The following is a 22,251-nucleotide window of genomic DNA, read 5'->3' on the forward strand; positions in this document are numbered from 1 at the left end:
ATACCGGATTATTAACTAAAAATTGCATTCAAAAAAAACCAACGCCCCTTTAAACCAGCTTCATTCAAAGAAAACTCGAGCTTAAAACCACACGAATAAGTCAACGTGATTGATTTCAGATCTCCTCAGCTATAGACTGGGCGAATGTTGGTAATACCGTAGGATATACCAGGCTCATATCTGGATAAACCTCTAAGGCTCGCACTATATCCAGACCGTATGACCGGGAATTTGTTTCACTATATAATACCGGGGATAATTTAATTAGTTATGCTTGAACGGTTTTAGTGTGCTAGTGGTCATTATTATAGAATTATACTGTTTTAAATGGTGATTTGGGTTTTAAATGAGGTTAAAACTGTTATTTTGTGTTTGTGATCATTTAGTAACGTGGAACAAAAATTGCTGCGAATTCTCATTTTTGTTATAGCAGCGAAAGGTGTTTGTTATTGGTCTTGCCGTGGTGAAAAATCCAATCGATTTGTTACCAGAATATGTAGTAAATTGTTATAAAATTAAGAGCTTTTGAAATCACTTCTAATCATCTTCCGCGTTTTAGTAACTTGTAGAATATTTTGATGTACTTCTTAGTTATACAATCCATATTATTTATCAATCAGTACGTATACAATATTGAGCCTTCATCAAAAACTAAACTAATCCCACCTTTCCTCGACTCTAGCGATCTTATAACAAAAAACAAGCTGGAAGATATAATATCTCTTATAATATTCGTATATACCACATGACTTACAATGTACCTCGGGCCCGAACTCACGGGCTTATATCAATGAGCAGTATACTTTATGCCTCTGTTCTGCCGAGCGATTGATTGCAGTGAAATTTTTAGACTGTGCATATTTTACTTATACGTTGCTGTAAAACTAAGCTCTCTTATGATGTTGAATTTACTAGAAAATACATTTTTTGTTTTGTAATTTCTCGGTTGTAATAAAGATTTCTTTGAATTCCTGATGAAAAAATGCAGAAATTATTGTTAATTGAGCGTCTGATTGACATAATTTGGACGATAGGTAAATAAATAAATAAATAACACTTTCTAAGACAACCTGAAGAATATTGCTTTATTGCTTATTTTCAAGTTAGTTAAAAATTATTTAAATAAAAAAGTACTTAAAAAAGTTGTAATTATAACCTGATTCGTCTTCAAAAACTATAAATTACTTATGTAAAACGTTTAGCCTGTAAAAAGGCTGTATTGTTAGCTAGGGCGTGACGGTGGACGTTTACAGTAGACATCTAAGTACACATCTTTCTAACGGTCATTCCCAATAATCTATCCGTGGTTTTGCTTACTAGACATAGGAATTTCACATTACTTGGGTGACGCTATGTTACCCGTGCATCGGAGAGCACGTAAATGTCGGTCCGATCGGGCTATGAGAGTGAAGTAATAGTGAGTGCTCTTGTGTCTGCGTAAATGCTTGTGCACTATAAAATGTCCTGTGCAGTTGGCTAATATCCTTACATGAGAACAGCCGCCGTAGCCGATAATCGGCTAGGAGGACATTATCATCATCAAGACACTAATGTCAAAATTCTTTTTCTTGTAAGTAAATCAACTGATGGATCGAGTATTGGGACCGGCTGTAAGTTAGTAGGTATAGTAGCTTATCGAGGATTACTATCTCATCGGAGTGTCGTCTCTCTTATGACGTCATCTACGTAGATGAAGAGAGGATTTTAACGAAAATAGGGATTTACTATGATACGTGACAATTTTTTATAAGTAATGTAAATTACATAAGTGTGGTTATGTGGTCTAGTAGTAGGTATGTCGCGTTTTTACAGTCTGCAAGGTTCTATGCAAGCATTTGTTGTTGATATCAGAGAAAAAGATAGACAAATTCAGTACCTTATAATACTAACACTGGGTATATAATAGTAACTGGGTTAAGCTTGCCGTTGTGCATAATCTCTCTGTTTTTGGTGTGTCAAAATGTGTTTATGTGTGCAAGAAATATCTTTAATTTAAATTAATTCATGATTAGGAAGGTTAATCGTGATGAGAAGTAAGGTTTTATTACCATTTGACCCATGTTAAACATCGCGTGTGCTTATTACTACATTAAGTAGAGAAATGAGCTATAAATTAAGAACTGCATTCATAAACAAGTGAAATGTAGTATGAAATTAATACCAAGCTTAAATTCATGTACAGTCAACATTTAAAATCGTTTAAACAACGACCAATAAAACTTACTAAAACCAGCTAAAACAAACAAAGAAAACTATCGTCCATCAAAGTTTATTTATTGGCCAGCAAACTTCAAAGTTTACGAGCTATAAACTGAATAAAAATCAATAACAATGGACCATAAACTGTTATATGACGTCTAGACCGTAGGCAATGTGCAGCTCGTAGGAATAATTTGATCTAGAGACTTGCCGTGAGTACGAGTATTATAAAATCCTACATCTATCTCTGTCTATATATATAAAAGAAAGTTGCGTTAGTTACACATTTTATAACTCACGAATGGTTGAACCGTTTAAGCTGAAAATTAGAGGGGAGGTAGCTAAGACCCGGGAGAAGGAGAAGGATAGTTTTTGTCACTATCCGGGATGCGGGTGAAATCGCGGGCAGAAGCTAGTCCTTTTATAAATGCGAAAGTATGTATATGGGTATGTACATACATGGGTATGTTCATATGTTTGTTATATTTTCAAACAAAACTGACTGCTAATTGGATTTTAATGACAAATGGCAGTTATATATAAAATTATTAAGGCTATATTATGGTCTCCAACGTAATTAAGGTTTTATATGAAAAGCGTTGACTCTGGAAATGGACAGAAGAAACATGACCAGGTAAATAAAGAACCTATGTATAATAATTCCTATTGGATTTGAGAAAAGGCAATAAATAAATTAGCTTCAAACCCCACGATAATCAACAACACAGCTTCATCAAGGGTAGGTGTGACGTGACGTCACTCGAACCACAGATACGCAAGCAATACTCGCTCTAACGCATTCGCCATGCAAATCCAATTTTCCAATAGAGTAGTCGGCTTTGCTATGGAAAACTATTCTTATTTTCACGAGAGGAAAGGATTCTATTTTTGTTCCAAAGAAAATAACTGCACTTGCACATGGTGTACCAAATAATTCCAAACTCCAAAAACTAAATTATAAATTTATACATATACAAATTGTAAAAGACTGATGCCATAAAATGATATCAAAGTCTTACTCAGAGTTAAAAAACACTTTTTCTTAACTTATTTGATTCACTAGCTTCTGCTAGCGATTCGTCCGCGTTAGATTTTGACTTTGTGCAAGGAGAGGCTATCAAGAGTTACCTAAACGTGTTATTGTGAGCCAACCATAAAAGATAGACATATACTGTCATGGTATATTTTCTACATAATTTTAAGGAGAACATTTCCGTCATACATTGTTTCTGTGTAGCTTTAACTCTTAAGGCTGCACACGCGACGGAAGCATAAAAAATGGAGTAACTTCTCCCGTTTTCTCAACCTTTACTGCTCTGCTCCTATTGATCGTAGCGTGATGAAAAGTATCCTATACCCTGCCCAGGAGTACAAAGAATCATTTTACCAATTTTCGTTGAAATCCGTCAAGTAGTTTTCGTTTCCACAACGAACATACAGACAGACAGACAAAAATTTTAATTATTTCACTATTTTTGGTATCAGTATCGAAATATATCTAGACACACGGCAGTGTGTCCGCCAAGTTCGAGCAAAAAAAGCGACACACCGGCCGTGGGTTATATTACACGAACCATTTCGGGCCAAATTCGACCCCCCTGTAACTCAAAATCTATTTTATTTATGCATATCAAATTTCTAGTATCTGTTGAGACCCCCTCACTTATCTAAAATACAAAATTTCATTAATATACCTATTGTAGGTCTTGAGATATTGACGTCAGAAAATAGCTATTTTTACTATACACTCACTGACTGACTGATTCACTGACTCACTCATCAAAAACCTAGACCACTTCCAATGGTCGTATTGACTTGAAATTTGGCATGGAGGTAGGTCTTTATGCCAAGGTAAAGGGAAAAATCTGAAAATGGCCAAGTGTGAGTCGGTTTCAAAATAATGAAGGTGTTTTATACCCGGTGTAAATTTATACCCCTAAGGAACTAAAACTACTAATTTTATCTATATTTATATAATATATCTTCGAATGGTACAAAGGTTTGTATTTAGTCAAAGTAAAGTAAAAATCTGAAAACGGCCAAGTGTGAATCACTTTCGAAAATAACGAATGTGTAACTTTGATCCACGAACATAATATATGATAACATGTCATGTCAGTCAGTTGGTAAATCTAGTCCATTTATTTAATCTAGTTCATTTCTTTGTAAGAAACATAGTGCATATAAAAAAATCTAAAAGATACTATAAATGAGACATTTCTTTAACTAACTTCATCATAAGAAAAAATAAAAATAAACAACCTTACAAAAATAAATGAAATCCCACCCAAAACAAAAATGTGAAAGACTGCCAAGTTCGATAATATGGGAATGCTTCGCCTATAAAAGAAGTGAGATCTGAATAAGTACCAAGTTCCATACACATACCTCAGTTAAAAATAGTTGCTTTTTAATGATGTTACTTGGCAAGTTTTAATAGAAAATTAAATACTTGATTCATTGCGTTTAGTAGGTTTATAACGGTGTATGAAAACTTGCCAAGTAACATAGTAAGTACTAACTTAGTTACGTAAGTTGTATCACTAACAAACTATGGAGCATGTCTCCGAAATAAACGTTTATTATTATTATTTGTATGTCTCTTTCTGACCTCGGGACTACAGAGTCCCGGATTTTTGGAAGGCGAACGTGGGGCCGAAGCCAACACGCTGAAGCCCTTTTGAGACAACTTTAATGAAATGGTAACACAAAACCGACGATTATCCCTGTATACACTATAGAAATGTACCCAAGGACAATCCCCGGTTCTGTGCTAAACTATTGCTAACTATGGATGAAAACTACTTAGGCTATTGTGATGGGATGCTAATGGACTAGGAATGGGGAAACTACGGGAACTATGGCACCTGCCGATGACAATGTATTAAATACATGTTAAAATGGCAGGTGGAGACTCGCCAACTCACTTACTGGGCCCCCGGGAATCAGTCACTGAAAAGCAACAAGAGGGCAACAGGGACATGAGCGGCTGAGAAGGGTGAGGATACCTCGGCGGACTTTAAACGCAGATCACGCGCTCCCTGTGGGTCCAGCATCACCGGCCCACTCGCCACTTACCACGAGGCACCTACCCTCCGAGCAGGACTAACCTTGCTCTAGCGACTCCACTCTGATCGGCCGATGAAGGCAAGCCAAGAGGCGGGAGACCTATCCCCCGTCATGCTTCACTCCGGCAAGCCGGAGGTGGGGGACAGTATACTCTCCCTGGAGCACTCGGATATATAGCCCCGCGGGGTCGCTACTCCTCGTCATCCGCCTCAGATGCCCTGCGGGGCTTATTATTATTATTATTATATTATCGAACTTGGCAGTCTTTCACATTTTTGTTTTGGGTGGTTCAATGTACAGAATTGACCTCTTTACAGATTTATTATAAGTATAGAAGATAATATTGATAAATATTGACGGCCTCAAAACCATTATTTCTAATGAACTAATGAAGACTTAATTAATAAACTAGATACTTCCATTCTGCCTTTATTATAATCCTATTTATTTATTACGTTCGTCTCATCTCATCGCTACATGTATGTATATTACTGAGAAACAAGTACTAAGAAAACATGTATAAGGAAGCTATCTTCTTCATCGATCTCTTAGGGTCTCGTAAGGACCCGCTGAGTCAACAAGTTCCCTGTTTTTGTATGTTTTGCCAACATTGCAAGACGTTTAGCATTACTTTGCTTTTGTCTTTATCTGCCTTTGATTTCCGTTATAAAAAGAAGGTATATATGCCGATTTAGTAATCCACTTCTATGAAGTATGAAGTACGTAAAATAATAAAAAACAAGATTATTTGCCCTCATCAGAAACAATCAATTTAAACATGACTAATACAATAACATCACTGGGTACACTCGAGTTATAATGATAAGTATAGGTATATCATTTTCGAATGTTAATGGAGAATTTGCAAAACCTACATAGTAAATACCAACTAACCAAAGTAAATAACGATTAAAATCAAATTATTTGCAAAGTTACAAATATTATGACTTCTAAAATCATACATACAAACCGAGAACTACCGAATACTCGTTCAAAACGAGCGGTAATCGAAATGTAATATCGATATCCAAATGCAGCAGTTTTAACGATGCACGACATTCCGTATTCCGACATTCGTGTCCGACTATGTTTTACGACACACTTATACAGTATTACATCTCTCTCTCTAACATGTAGCATACGCTTGAAGTTTCTTATAAATGGTTTTTTAATTGAAATTGTAGGTCTGAAAACAAACATTTTTTCTTAGTCATGCAGACTTTCCCCAAGGATGCCTATGAATCCAGAAACCAGCTAGAAATATAAATTGTGTTACCTGATTCGTACTTGATAGTTACTGCACGAAAGTTAGTGCTTGGTTTTTAATACTTAGGACGAATTAAATATATAATGATGAGACTACGAGGGTCAAACTGAAAGTTCTTAGAAAATCAGAAACTGATTACATTAACCAGTTATTAGTTTTATTATATGTTTTATTGTAGTGTTAGTACGTCGAACACAGCATTTGAGTCACCTCCGTTAAATCTTTCAATCATTTTACGGCACCAATCCACACTATGGAGTTTATGAGCCTCAGTCAAATTATGAGGTATCCACCGGGCGCAAAGCTTCCTGACCGCTAAATGTTCGTGGAGGATTTTGTGCACTTGATTCATAACGATGCCTAAGCTTGTCCGAATCTGCTGATAGGTCACTCTTTTGTCAGTCTCTATCATACGCCGCACAACACAGATGTTATCTTCAGTCGTCGCCGTAGAAGGCCGTCCCTCACGTAAATCTGATGATTGAGTTTTCACGTGAATCAGTGAGATTAGTGCGACCACGTTTAAACTCATTAAACCAGTTGTAAACAGTCGCACGAGATGGGGCTTCATCGTGAAAGGCCAATCGTAGTCTATCATAACTTTCTTGTTGTTAAATGACATCGAAAGTCAAAAAAATCATTGTTCGAAAATTTTCTCGTGTTAAATTCATGTTGACGTGACACAGACAATTTTCAATTTGCCGCCAAATGAATTAAATATATACTCAGTAATATTGGCAAAGAGTTCTATTTTCAAATTATAGAATAATTTTTTTATTATATTGTTTATAAGTGGCCAGTTCTAAGAACTTTCAGTTTGACCCTCGTAGAATCTTAACATTATGGTTTGTACTATGGTCACCACAGGCCCGAAGGATCTCTGTTTTACAAATAGAGATTGATCTCATACTTCTCTAAATTACCTATTATATACCTATTTTGTTATCATTTTTTCTGACCATAAAGGAAAATATGCCATAGCGTTTAAATATGCACAAACAGGGTTTGGAAACTCAGTCTTCTCAACCCAATCTAAGTTTGCACAGTCGACCGGATCGGGACTTTGTTCTTATTGTTGTTTGTAATTATGTTAATGCTTTGTCCGTCAGATTTATTGGCAAACTTTGCTGAGCTTCAGTTTGTTTAGTCTCGTTTGGTTGACAAAAGATCAATGGGGATTGGGCGGTTTTAAATGTGTCAACCGATTCATTGTTGGGGATGGTATTACGTTTGGACTGAAGGAATTAGTGTCATCTTCTCTTTACAGTTTAAAAAGTGTGATTGGTTTATTTTTTGGATAAAAGAAGTCATTTACCCACGCCTTTACAAGCTCTTGTTAATATCAAAAATATAAATAAATAAGGTTGATTCTAGTTGTCCATTCCAAAAGTAGCTTCCTATGGAGAAGAACGGGCAAGAAACTCTATGGTTTCTGATTTATAGTTAAGAACTTAAAATAAGAATGAGTTTAAGTAGATTATTTTTGCTGAAAATTAAACTTTTTACGACAATAAAATACGGTCTATCTACTTGCACATTTATTACACAGACACTTCCAGACAGGTATTTTTATTGTGATAAATAAAAAAGGGAACGGCAATAAAAAGCTTTAGGTACACAACAGAATTAAAAAGAAACCACCCACCAAATAGCACGGTAAACGTAAAAACATTCTCAAAGAAAGAGTGCAGCATTAAAATTCATATTTTTTGTTTGTTTGTCTGTTTATTCTCGTTACGGGGGAGGAATGGAAAAGGTTCTGACGGTTTGTTTTAATACACTCGAGGATAATTAAGTGTAGTTTTTAACCTATGAACTCTGTGAAAATTATCCTTTTTTGGAATATAACAGCAAAAGTAGGTTACATATTTTATTATATTAAGAAAAATCGCAATCATCTCAGGCTCTATAAAACAGAAATTGAATAAGCTTAAAAATCATAACTGCCTACTAATCGAACTACCCATAATCATTCGCTTACCACACAAAACAAAACAGCATCAAGCATGTTCATCTTACTTCCATCAATTTGCATCGGGTCACCGGAGAGTAACCGACCGTTCCTTTCCACGCAGACAAAGGCACGCCCAAGTCACAACAACGGGAAAATTGTTTATGAAAAAAAAGAGGAATAATACCCCTAACTCCCTTAAGCTCACTCTGGATTACAGAGGCTGTATACCGTGTTTCAGACTCTGTGGTCATGTAAACCATGTTTTTGCTTCGATCCCTTTTTTGTGACGCATTTTATTGCGATTTTATTCAGGTAAGTGTTCTGAGAGATTTGTTATCATTGAGGGCAGCAGATTGGTTGATAAAGGTCCCTTTGGGATGAATATTAAATGTTGTATTGCTGTTTGATAAAAAGTTATTTTATCGCGTTATGTTTGGTTTATGTGCCCATTTCTGAAAGGAAAATGGAGTTTCTGGAATATTAGCATTGAATGCCGAGTTATATTTATTTTGAAAATTGATTGAAATCAACACTTTTACAGTCATAGATATTTAAAAAATGAGTGATTATGATTACGGGCTGATTTCCGTCAGAAGAAACAGCGAAATAAAGCGTCTACTTTCCTTTACAAACATAAATTACTATACAGTGGATGACCAATTACGGCTGCAGGATCATTCGAAAGCTTATCGTGGTTCTGGTACACAAAGGTCTCCAGAAGACACAAAGATGGATTTGAGTCAGTAATATACCTAGTTTGTCACTCCGATGCTTGCACTTCTAAAAAAGGTTCTTGTTTGGTATATAGGTACAGACCTCAGCTATATTTTAACATCCAATTTATATATACGTATTCCAATTTTCATCTACATACCAGCATATATTTTTCCAGGCTGGTCATTGGGACCTGTTGCCATATAACGCAGTTTGCACTAGACTGCACTCGAAACATTTTGCAGTAAACATCGGGGTATATTTTTTTTTTTTTTTTTTTTTATTTATTCCTTTAATTCAGGCAACTAAGGCCCATAGCACATACAATACATAAACAATAATTAACATTACAATAATAATAAACTAATACATACAAAAGTAAAAAACAATTAAAACTAAGTGTTGACACGAGTAGGCGGTGTCGTGTTGCACTGCGCGGTGTCACGTAGTCTCCTGCGGAATCGCCGGAAAACGACACCTTTCGGCCAAAACTGTTCTTGGAACATGTCGAGATGCTGAGTCGGAACACGCACCACAAACGATTTAAAATTCGTGTTGTGTCTCGGCTCTAACTTCTCGACTCTCAATGTCCAGTTGGTCTTCACACGTATATACTCCACGATCTCCTCGACCTTCGTGGAGTGATGCAGACGCGAAACATACAGCTGCGTCGTAGGTATTGCGGGACGCAACAGCATGTTCGGACCCGTCAATGCAGTTCCGCATCGGTTTCGACTAGATGGCTTCTTCTTTTTCCTCTCCACCTTGATGAAACCATCTGCATCAGCCGTCCCTTTGCCAGGTTCAAGATGAACCGAGCCTTGGGTTACTTCGGGGAGACTCTGGGCTCCCACAATAGCCTTGGTTAGCCGTTGAACGGGATCTTTCTTTACGGCAGCCGAGTAAACACGTCTAGGCTTCGACGTGCTTGCATTTATCGGCGTCCCGACGGCAGGAGACGCGGAGGGGGCGGGGCACAGTTTAGCATCACTAGCAGTGGCGACCGGCGACGAGTGCAATTTTGCTGACGCGGCGCTCAGCGGCGATGCGTTGGCCTGTCCGTGGCGTGTGTTGTCGCTGTTGGCAGGCGCGTGTGACCTACATTCACAATTACGTAATGCTACTACTTCACTGCGTAGATCACTGATGGTAGATTGCGATGCTTCCAGCTTCAACTGCAGCTCGACCAGGCTAGACCTCATACTCGTGATGTCTTTTAGGAGCCTGGTGACGTCGACGTGGTCAAACGTGACCGGGGGCAGCTTACGCAACTCCTTTGCCACGAAAGTTGGTACGTCCTCTGGGTCGGTCTCCTTCAATACTTTAATTATATCTTGGAGACTCCTCTCTCCCTTTTCATCCCTCCTGCGGGACGGCATTCGATCTGCCATAAGCAGAGTCTCGTACAGCAGCGTCTTGGCGCTGCGTATCTCCGCCTCAGTGAAGTTTGAGGTGCAGATCTGGGTCACACTGACCTCATCCATGACGTCCAGCTGGTACTGCAGGAACGCCAGGACCTCGTTCGCCACGAGTTCTTCGGAACGCATGGTGTGAAAAAATATGCGGCGACGGCTGACGCCGCGCTCGGCCGAAATTATGAATAATAATTTCTGCGTACGGTGCAGACGCGTCCGATGTCAACGCTAGTACGCGATGCACTCGCCATATTGCCTGGGCGGTGCTGGTTTACCGTTTTTGTATAGGCTGTTAACTTTGTTATGTATTGTTTTTTTTCTGAGGGAATTAAAATGTGGGTTGGTATTAACATATTCATTACTAGCTGTTATTCGTGTCCTGTGGAAATCACTTCCCATATCTGGATAAAATATAGCCTGCGTTACCAAGGGATAGTGTAGCTTCCAAAGGGTGAAATAATTTTATTAATCGATTCAGTGGTTTGGGAGCTTTTTACAAACAAACAAACCAAAATGTTGTCTTTACAATATTAATATAGCATAGAAGAGATGGAACACAATTAAAAGAGATGGAAAACCCTTTCTCTTGCGTAGATACCACGAACGTACAAATAAATACGTTCTAATCTATTTATAACGTAATTTAAAATAAAATTCAACCACACACAAATCTTCTACCAAATCCAAAGATAAAATATTAGCTCAAACAGAACAGACCAACGATATTAACTTAATCCAAATGCTGAGACAACGCCAAATTCCTGCCACTGGTGGCACTTTAAATTTAAATTTCGAAGGGCACTAGATTCTATATCTTGGCAGTGACGCCATCTTGTCTCTGACGTACATTGCTTCGAAAATTAAAATGAAGACGTCATAGTTGTGACGTAGGCGGCAAGAATGTTTGCGAATTAACTGGAATTGCTTATGAATTAAATGTTTTAGGATTAAGGTTACGTTGTTTTATTGTGTTGGAGTTAACGGACGTAAGGATATCTGTAGCTAATCGGATTGTTTAGACGGGGAACTGAATAACATTGAAAGAATTTGTGAGGAGAAAAATATGATTATTTTTCTGTTTAGAAGCCATTTCCAAATATTTTTTTTCAATTAAAACCAGCAACTTAACTAACTGTAATTTATATTGAAGTTTAAAACATGTTCACCTATTATTGTAATTGTTCTAGATAATAATATATGATATTATCTATGGCTATCAAAAAAGTCTTTGTAGGTAAATGTATTCTGAATCAAAAAGACATGTTTGTGCTTACAACATTTTCAATATTATACCTCTAGCATTATATGAAAATGTAACGTGATTTTATTAATAAGTTTCCACTTGAAACTCATAACTCCTTACAGTAAACTATTAAAAGTTTGCAATGAACTAATCCGTTGCGTCGCCCACTACGCCTGAGGGACCAATTGTAGGCTTCCTTTTTCCAGTTTTTATATAAACTTTCATTGCCAACTTTAACTTTGAATATTGTAAAGATTTTATGAGGATTTTTATTGATTTTCTATTGTTGCCGTATTGGCTAGATATTTGCTAAGGACTGGGTTTTTTATGTTGTTAAAATATCATCGTTTATCCTCCATATTTTAACAAAGTATTACAACTAGGTAGGTATTCAGACTTTAAGAATAAATAAGTTCATTTTAGTGACATTGCCTCATATTAAAAGACCATTCTACTATTGTGAAGAAACTAAAAAAAATATTATGAAACACTCAATTATTTGCAACCATCAGTTCTAATCCTTCAAGTGAATGACCTTTCATAAAGTTCCAAGGACTTCGAAGTATTGTGAATAATTTAAGAGTCTTTCCCGTGTCACTACACAGTCTTCCGATTTTTACAAAAATCTGAGCGTGATGTCGAATAAATTGAATAAATGAAGAAGAAATTTTGATAACTTCATAACTGTCCATTCATGCATAAAATTTCATAATAGGATTGGAGCAAGATAAATCAATTATGATGGAACGGTGGATGGAAAATTACGGGAAAAATAATTTGAGTTCATAAGGCGTGTCTTAATGAAACTAGGGAGGTATTTTAAAGGGTTTTATAAATTTCTCGATTACTCTTTGGGTATTTATTTATAAAGCGAACAGTACACAGGCCTTCGCTTACAAAGAAAACCCACATTTAGATTATTTTTACCCGTACCGGAATTGTATCAGCCAGCGCAGCAAACAAAGTAACTTCAAGAATTTCAAAACCTCCGCAAAATATTTTAAGCACAATATCTCATTTGAAATACGTACTTTGTTATACAAGATGTTCACAAAAGCCACTAATTTTAAGAAGCTTGAGGCTGATATATTTTACATAATACCGTATCAGAGTCCCCTCACGATCTCGCTTGTATACATACTGTATTTTCATAAGACTTGCGAACATAATTTGAAAATATATTCATTTGTTTTTGCGCGAGCTTACAGAGTTATGGAGCAAATATACCTCCTACCAAAGTATGGTCTCCTGGTAGTTTATGAGCCCCGCTGATGGAAGTAAATGTGTACCATATAATAAAGATCGCAATAATGCAGGTGACATCTGGCTAGCCCATTACAGTATTACAGTACCTGTAAAAGTCAATGGGACTCTTTGAATTTTATAACTTGTGAGATGAGAATTTGTCTTTTATTAGCTTCTGAATTTATTTTCTGTATTCGGGGGGAAGGTGCTACGTTTCTATTTAAGGATAAGTAGCTTATTATAAAAATCCTCATTTTAAACTACAAAGCGCATTCAGCTTACTTTATCCACTGAAAAGAGCAACAAATCAAAACTTTAGCCTCGGATTCTCAGTTTCATTCACCACGGAACATGCCTCGAGATTGCTACCAAACTTTGCCAGTACCCAATGTACAGTCACTAACAATTTCACTTACAATATTACAACGTTTACCGAGTATTAAAACGTCAGGACCGGGCGCACGATCAGAGGAAATGAAAAGACTAGCGAAGTGCAATTAAGGATTAATGAGAAGATAAATGGTAGCTCGTTTTGTAAACTTTTCTAAAGTTTTTTTCAGTAACTGTCCTAGTACTAGGTTGGGTGATAGCTGAACGTTGTTACGGCTAATTAAAGTGTCTGGAAAGTGAAAGACGTGATAAGTGAATGATTGAATAATTAGCATTGATTTATTGAACTCTGTAAAGTTGTATTTTTGAACATTATAATAATAATAATGGCGTCCACGGTCGTTTTCGGCCACGGCGGCTGCTCTCACTTAAGGAGATCAGCCAGCTGCGCAGGACATATTATAGTGCACGAGCATTTGCGCAGACGCAAGTGCACTCCCTATTCCTTCACTCTCATAACCCGATGGGACGGCAATCCGACACGACCGGAAAGAGATCAGGCGCAGGACCGACATTTACGTGCTCTCCGATGCACGGGTGAATTATTCACCAACTTCCAGACTACGGGCTGCTTTGTGAAAGTTTAAGAAAACCCACAAAGCGATTTCGGCCCGACCCGGGAATCGAACCCGAGACCACGCGCACAGCAGCCGCGCTTGCGACCACATTTTGAACATTATTTCATCATCATATCAACCAGTTGGCTTTCACTGATAAATTGCTTGTATAAAACAATTCAATGCAGCACAAGTCTCTCATTATAAATTACACATTACATGGGCACCTCTATGGTCATTTAACAATTTCAGAAGTCACTACGTACACAAAAAGGGCAGCTTAACACTTAGCCACAAAACCCGATATCCAAAGAAAATAAGCCCAGCATTGCGCACCGGACTTATTGAAAAAACCTGTCAACGGTTTTAACCCTCCATCCTCACCTTATAATTAAACATAAAAAATAATGCCTACCCTCACAATGGTATACAAAAACAGCATTACCATTTAAAAAGACGTAGGTATAAACCAACTAATCGTTTTCGCGATACCGCATAGCAATGTGCCAAAATGGTATTTCTGTAATAATATTTTAGTCTGTGAACACGATGACGGCGGCAGGAAATGACACGAAGCGAGCCGCCGGTGTAGCTTCGCCCTTACCGCTTGTAATTAAGTTTTTGTTGGTGAAACTATTCTTCGTTTTGTTTGCCTCTGAAAATTGTTGATATTTTCATTAGGTACGGTTATTTTTTATGGGGAAAAGCTGTGTTTTATAACGAAATGTAATTATTTAGTGTGTTGCCTGCATCTACTGAAATAACCTGCATAAAAAGTGTAGTCTTCTACATTTCTACAATATTGTACCTAAGCATCGGTCCTGGTTTATAGGTAGTAAAATGATCACTCTAAGCTCAGGATTGTCAAGATTGTCTGTCTGATAATGTCTTTATACCGTGGTCAAGAGCTAGAATAACACCCCAACATTCACTTCAGTATTCTAAAATTTTGATCTCTATTCATCGCCCTTCGGTTATTTCTCTCCAATAAAGACACTCTTCTCAACTTACCTATTGTAGGTAGGTACCGTACAACCGTCTACCCTAGTAAACAAGAAGTATGGACGCTTATCACTCGACTGTCTATGAATCGTTTTCCAACTCCGTGCGTCACAAACCGGGAGTTAGCCATTGCAACGGCTGCCGATGGAATAAAACTGAATAAAACATAAAAAAAACGTTAAAAACCGGCATCGGCATGACGCTTTTCCGTTCATTTTCCTGCCAAGCGCACTTTAACTAAATTAGCGATAGCGCCAATTTGAATTTCCGTACGTTTTGTGACACAATGACGTCATGAAACTTGGTATTTTTATCGGTATTATTACGGTATGCTAAATTTGCGAATAAATATGTATTTTGTTGATTTATAAACAGGCATTTCATTCATATACACTAAAAGGCCTGAGAGCTTTTAGATAAAAATACTTTCAATTTAAAGAGGGGTTTGTAGGACCGAAACAACAGAGTTTCCTTAAATGTTTTCATAGGCGTGTAAAAGTTTTTACGAATATTATTATAATTTTGGCACTATGCATGGAAAAATATGTAGGGACTACTAGATTGAGACATTATCGTCCTAAAAAATGCCAAATACACAATGTTTTGAATAGTCTTTATTAGAAAGTTGATTTTCAACTTTTCAACCTAAACTCTTGTCTCAGTTATACATTTCTAGGGGTAGAGGTGAAAGAAAACGAAGTGGCTATCTATCAATTCCCAGTTCATTGTACGGAAATCTCAAGCCGAAGTGGAAATGTACTAAATTATGTATGTTATGTACAATGTCTTGTAACGATTAGTTATTTATAGCAGCAGTGGCGAGTGGCCGTGACCACTCTAAACTATTCCAAATATTAATGAATGTGTGATTCAGTGCTTGGAAGATTTTCAGGTATTTTGGAGACGGGTTTTTAGGTATTGGTCTCATTGGATCATAAGGAAGGATTTTTTCTAAGCTTACTTTTTTTCTACTTAGAATGTTTTATTGGTCATAACTTATAATAACTTATAACTTATAATTATGCCTTTATAGGCAACTATGTTCTCAGATCCTTTTGTAACTACTTGTTTGCAATAAAGATTTTGTATTTGAATTAACACAAGGATTTAATTAAGGCTTCAGATCCTGAGTTCAATTTAATGTTGTACCTTTTTAAGAAAGTAAACCGCATTTAATCAATGCGTGGATTTTTAAATAGTCGATCTATCAAATCAATACGATTTGAAACTCAAATTATTCCTCACATTTATCCTCACATACATTTTGCCAGCATATTCTTCCGGCAATTTCCTAAGAGAAAACAAGGCTATATCATGACGAAGGTACAATATATCTCTCGGCTTAAAACATATGTTATTTCGTTATTAATGTTTCAATAGATACCTGCCTACGCGCGTCTTAGCCGTGATTACCTCGGGGAGGCAGACTCATGCATTCATAATGCTACCAAACTACTCTAATGTGTTCTTACTAAATCATTGTTAATGTTAAGATATATCTATGTATAGCAAATAAAAGAAAAAAAGGTCATATTTATTGTAAGAAATTTCAAAAATACCTTACCTAAATAAATTATATTATCTTTATTTCATAAAAAAAGGTCAAAAAAACCTGCCTGCAAAAGAGTTATTGACAGGCTCGCTCGAATTCCATATTTATACAGCCTGCGACGGTGTAATCGGATTCGCAATACATCATGTAGCCTGATCGGGCATTAATAGCCATTTTATACGATGTTCTGTTATTTTCCAGCACAAAATGAAGCAAAAATATCACATTTATCATGAGTAAAAGAACTTTTTACCGATTTAAATGGCGTCCGACTAATTTTAGGGACGAGGCACGTGGGCCGAAGTTTTAAATGGACAAACGAGGATTAAATACCTGTTACTGTTTTTTTACAGTTGTCAACACGTCTGATTTTCATGAACAAATTATTGTTTAGGGCTTTTACTTTCCCAACCAGTTATAATTTGAAGAACGATCAGGAAACTTTGGGCATAGCTTAGCCCCGCTTTGTAGGAAAGATAAGGCATTGCTGTTAGGTAGGTAGGTAGGTAGGTAGGTCATAGGTATATAGGTTTTGACGAACCTACTGATCGACGTTACAATATGTAATGTACCATGTTACATGGCGAGCATTCATACAGCCAGTTGTATCGACGGTCTCGAAAATTGACAACAAACAATGTGCCCGCATCGCAATCGGGGCGAGTCTACTGCTAACACATGTTGGCGTAGGGCACTTACTACATATATTTCGGAAATTTTATAAATGTTCGCACGCATATTGTAACCGTTTGCTAGAGCAAGTAGCACAGTGCTGCACCGGTAGAACCTAGCCTTTATTAGTCGACATTGTATTTGGCTTATCCACGTAACATGATTAATCTTGAGAGTATCATAATGGCGTCACAATATCATTATGTCCCAGGCTATTCAGTACCTTAGCCACTGGGAGATCGGAGCTATAGCTAGTTAGTTAAGTACCTTCTGGTGGCAATCTCGGTAAACTATCAAAATTAACCTAAATAGGTAGGTACTATCTATAATTTTGAAATAATTTAATTCGAACCTAGCCCATTACATCTATATATTCTATATATATATAAAAATGAAACCCGCTTTCCGTTATCACGACATAACATGAAAACAGCTTGACCGATTTGGCTGAAAATTAGAGGGGAGGTAACTTAGACCCGGGGTAGAAGGTTTTAGGATAGTTTTTGTCACCATCCGGCTACGGGACGCGGGTGAAACCGCGGGCGAAAGCTAGTATGCCATTAAAAAAAAACAAAAGAAAACTTTAAAAAACAACACAATTAGGAATCTAAAAGCATTTTAGATCACATTCAGTAAAATTAACTTGACGCAACCCCTTTCGTTCGGTATTCGGAAAACACAAAGGGTTGAATCACAAACAACAACTCAGCAGTCTATAATTACATTCTTATTAGCTTTTGTTACCTAAGCGAAATATTTTTATACTATTATCACTACATTCAAGAATGTAATTACAGTTCAAAGTGTAGCATTCATGTTCAATCAGAAATAGTCTTTGATGTAAGTACTTCACATTTTGTCGTAATCCAGCTCCCAAAACTAGCTTCTACTCCGTCACTGAGAGGCTACATGAAAGCAATATCGAGCCAACTAGATCAAGGACAGGCTACGTACCCTTTTTGGCACAAAACGAGGTATGGACAGAACAGATTACAAAATAAAAGTTAATAGAAAGCCAGATACCGTCTACAGTTTTCGGCAATCGGTGTTAGAAGGTTAAAAGTTAAGGACATGCGCACTAGAGCACCGTCATTAAGTCGCCTCGTTAGGCCCTATATTTTATAAGTACCAAGCGATGTTTATGTGTACTGTAGACTTAGTAGAATATAGCACCTTTTTATAGCAGAACATTTTAAATGCAAGCTTTTTACGAAAGTAGGTTGTAGTCATATTCATGTGTCTTGTTGCTTAAAAGCCGTGGTATGTGGGCTGAAAATTTGTATTATATTTACGTGGATTGCGATGAAGTGCCTGAGTTAGAGTAGATGTGGTTTATAGGCGAAATACTTGTGTAAATTGAGCATGAAATATTACGCAAGACTACAGGGTTTATGAGTTACACAGTCTGTTTCGAGCAAATAGGAATGACGTAGTCAGTATTTGGCAATAAAAAAGGGTTTCATTTTTTACAGTAAACTCTTGCATCTAATCAGTATTCTTTTGCATAGTTGTGTATTTAATAATACCGAGATTCAATCCCCGTGATGGTTATGTAAATAAATATTGGTACAAGTTGAGAAAGTTCAAAAATGAAAATCAGAGATATCGCATTCTATTTCTGTCTTCCTAAGTACCTAAGATCCATTTGTCGCAAGAGTTAATTGTTTCTACTAATTTATCTAATGGAAAGAATCCAGTGCAAGATCTGTGACGTCACGCTTATTACGTCACGTGTTTTGCTGTTTGCTAGTATATTTATCTTCTATATATTTAGTGGGAAAGTTTGCCAAATCAACTGGTTTATGCGACCTCTAATATTATAGTTTTCGAAGTAATATGAGATACTTAATCTGATTGGTGTTTACAGACAAATACATATATGGAATGGATCCTGTTATCTTATGTGGGGTAGGAAAACGGATTATTATCATGGTAAATAACATTATAACCCGGGTGTCATGTCTAGAGTAATTAGTAAGGCTCCAGTTTCATCACCCCGTCGAAAACACTGTGATGAAAACTGAATTATAGAATTACATATAAATTGAACTTTACCAAAGGGGAGATAACAAAGGGATACTTAATGACTTATGAATATTATCACGATGGAGAATATAAAGGTGTATTTCTGGATCTACCCACAATAATGAAAATTATTTAACCAATAGCATAGCTTCTATGCTTTTTATTAGTGAGTGTACGGCAATGGGTATAATAAGAAAAGTATTCCCTACGTGATGAAAAACACAAGATAATTTACATGATTTAGGTAGGTGACATCCTTCTCCATGTGAGAGGAGGCCTGTGCCCAGCAGTGGGGCGATAAAATGGCTGTAACTGTAAGCAGGTGACAGTACACTCGATAAACTTAACGCTAATTATCTAACTCAATGATAACATCATCTTACTAATACAAAGTTTGAGTTCAACTCGTGACACGAACAAAGGATGGAACAATCGGTTCAAGCAGCTTATTTGACTTGAAGCTAACTTACTCGATGTTGTGGTTAAGTTATAAGGCGGGTGTTTAAGCGACTTTAGCAGAAGCTAGTGGAGGAAAGTCGTCTGTTTGTTGGTGACAAAGACTGTTTGGGAGCACGGAGTATGGAGGATTTATAGAGCGCTGATGAAAGCTATTGCAAAATTGAGAATAGCGTAAATTTCACATTGTTTAAAAACTGCCCTTCTGAAGTTGGCTACTAGTGATGGCACATCATCCAAATGTAAAAACAAATCACGTCTGTGCATGCGCGAGCAGCTTATGACTGAGTTCAGATAGGCAAAATTATAACACTTTATTAAATTGTAAATATTTGGTTTGCGTTGCAGGACCAAGACAACCTTTTCAGGCGAATTTATTTTGTACCTTACATATGCAACAATTTTATGTGTATGCCTAATAATGCATTGGTAATTGGTATAAGATGAATAGGTCTATAGCATCAATCTTTCATTCATGTAATCGAACCATTCTATATTTTCTGCAAATAAATTAACACTTAAGTGCTTTGCTTTTGAATCTTACACTCAATTACCACAGTATACATATATATGACTTAAAGCTTATCCTATTTATACTCAGCACAACTGAGCAAGCTACAGTGATTAATGTGTGTGGTATTGTCATCACAATTGAGTGATTCGTTCCACGTCCCTGTGCTTTGTTCTGGAAGTTTCTGCGTATGGTAACACTGGTAACACATTTATCATTTTATATTTGATTTATTGTGGTCATGTAGTCTTCTGTAAATAGTATAATGTGTGTTATAGAGTACATTGAAATGGCAAGCACGACTGGTGTGTTAATTTTCTGTGTATCGATCCTACATTTATCGTCTTAGATAACCTCCATTCTCTCATATAATTAGAAAAAGATTAGTTTACTTAATGTGCCAGCAGAAAATTTTGTAACAGAGATTAGTGTATGAGCGATGGGTATCAGATGTATCATGACAGAAGAGTACGAAACATGAAAACATCTTAAAATTTGTTCAAGGCTGGAAGATGATGATGATGACTAGTATGCGATAACAACTAGTAGTAATACATTATTTAGAAATGTTTCAATACTAAGAAAACAAGTTTTCACTTCACAATTTCCTTGTAACCAAGCAATGAGTAGTTACTAGACATCGATTCAAAACACACTACATGCAGACTTCTTCCCACCAGACTATTCCTCACTTAAAAAACTTCACCCATAAAAAAGAAAGACTAATAAATGCTCGTTAGGTACAAACACTCACCATTGTAACGCAAATTTCTCTCTTCGACCGCTTTCTTAGGAAGATTTATTCAAATCCATTGGTGACGCAGACTGCTATTAAGGAATCCTGCCACGATCTCTCCAACTTTTGATTCAGGGAAGGAATAAAGATGAAAGATTTTGTGAATAACAAGCATCGTGGTCATGGGTTAATGTGGATATTTTTAGATACTGAATTTTCTCTTGTTTTGTCATTAAAAGATCCGTAGGCTGCATATTTTTTGTCGGCTGATAATTTGATCTTTATCTTCGGCCGAGTAGACAGTATGAAGAAATTCAAGATTATCTTCAAACTAAGCTACCAGCCGGCTATTGTCTGATGGCATAGTTGGTCGATAGATACATGCACCAGTCTTAAACACTCTACTACTTACAGGTACATAGAAAAGGTACATTTGCTTCTATTGTATGTCCTTTTCTTGATCGACAGACATATTGTTGTCTCTACAGCCTTTGTTATTGCACATTGTCCCAGGTGCACTTAGCCAACATCACCTTTTTCTAAAGTTTATCGTCAATTATTCTCGCGACTCCCTCTTAGCTTTTATTGAAAAACTTTATTCAGGTCAGAGAGAAAGTAAAACTAAAAGTGTTAGAGTACCTACAGTTTAAAGTCCTTTGCGTTAAGTAATGCTGTCTGGTCTTGAAAGAAAGGCGGATGAAAGACAATGTAGGAATTGTATAGGTCAAGCTGGTGACGTCACAAAACAAAAGCCAGTCTAGAAAATGCTGAAGTTAAATCAGAAAAGCATTAAGGCAACACAAACAGCTGTCATTAAGCATACAGGGTGTTTCGGAAAGTAATCATTGCTGCTTTCAGTGGACTGTATACAGGGCGGGTGCTTAGAGCGCGGCTCTTTGAAATTTTCAAAGTGGAGTGGGGCGGTATGTTGGGCTGTGTCGGTCGAAGTTTCTGTATTAGGGTTAGTTTTGTCTTTAAAATGAGTATCTATGTGAATGATTAAATATACATTTTAACATTTTCTTCTCTTTCCTATGTGTATGTCTAAGGGTTTGTATTCGTTGGATATCTTTACTTGATCAATTCCAGAAAGTAACCTGAATTCTTTTTGCGTATTCAGATTCACGCATGTACTTTGATTTATATATTTAGCTATGGCAAACACATGACTACAAATCAAAACTTCACATTTTCCACAGTTCCGCTCTACAACCCATTCCTCACGAGCCTGCAAAAGAAAAATC

The 22,251-nt window shown here is 36.7% G+C and overlaps 2 protein-coding genes across 2 annotated transcripts in view; one reads left to right on the forward strand and one right to left on the reverse strand.

Annotated features, from left to right (window-relative positions):
- LOC124638343 (sodium channel protein 60E-like) overlaps positions 1 to 22,251 on the forward strand; it is a 173,495-nt gene that overhangs the window by 3,148 nt on the left and 148,096 nt on the right. The window lies entirely within an intron of this gene.
- Positions 9,386 to 10,846, reverse strand: LOC124638345. The gene has a single exon (XM_047175289.1). The coding sequence runs from the start codon at positions 10,748 to 10,750 to the stop codon at positions 9,599 to 9,601; it is 1,152 nt and encodes a 383-aa protein (XP_047031245.1). The 5' UTR covers positions 10,751 to 10,846; the 3' UTR covers positions 9,386 to 9,598.

The sequence above is a fragment of the Helicoverpa zea genome, chromosome 17 (genome assembly GCF_022581195.2).
Source record: "Helicoverpa zea isolate HzStark_Cry1AcR chromosome 17, ilHelZeax1.1, whole genome shotgun sequence".
In the NCBI taxonomy this organism is placed as follows: Eukaryota; Metazoa; Arthropoda; class Insecta; order Lepidoptera; family Noctuidae; genus Helicoverpa; species Helicoverpa zea.

Coding starts and splice junctions, on each gene's coding strand:
- LOC124638345 (XM_047175289.1), bottom strand. CDS start 10,750: ATGCGTTCCGAAGAACTCGTGGCGAACGAGGTCCTGGCGTTCCTGCAG.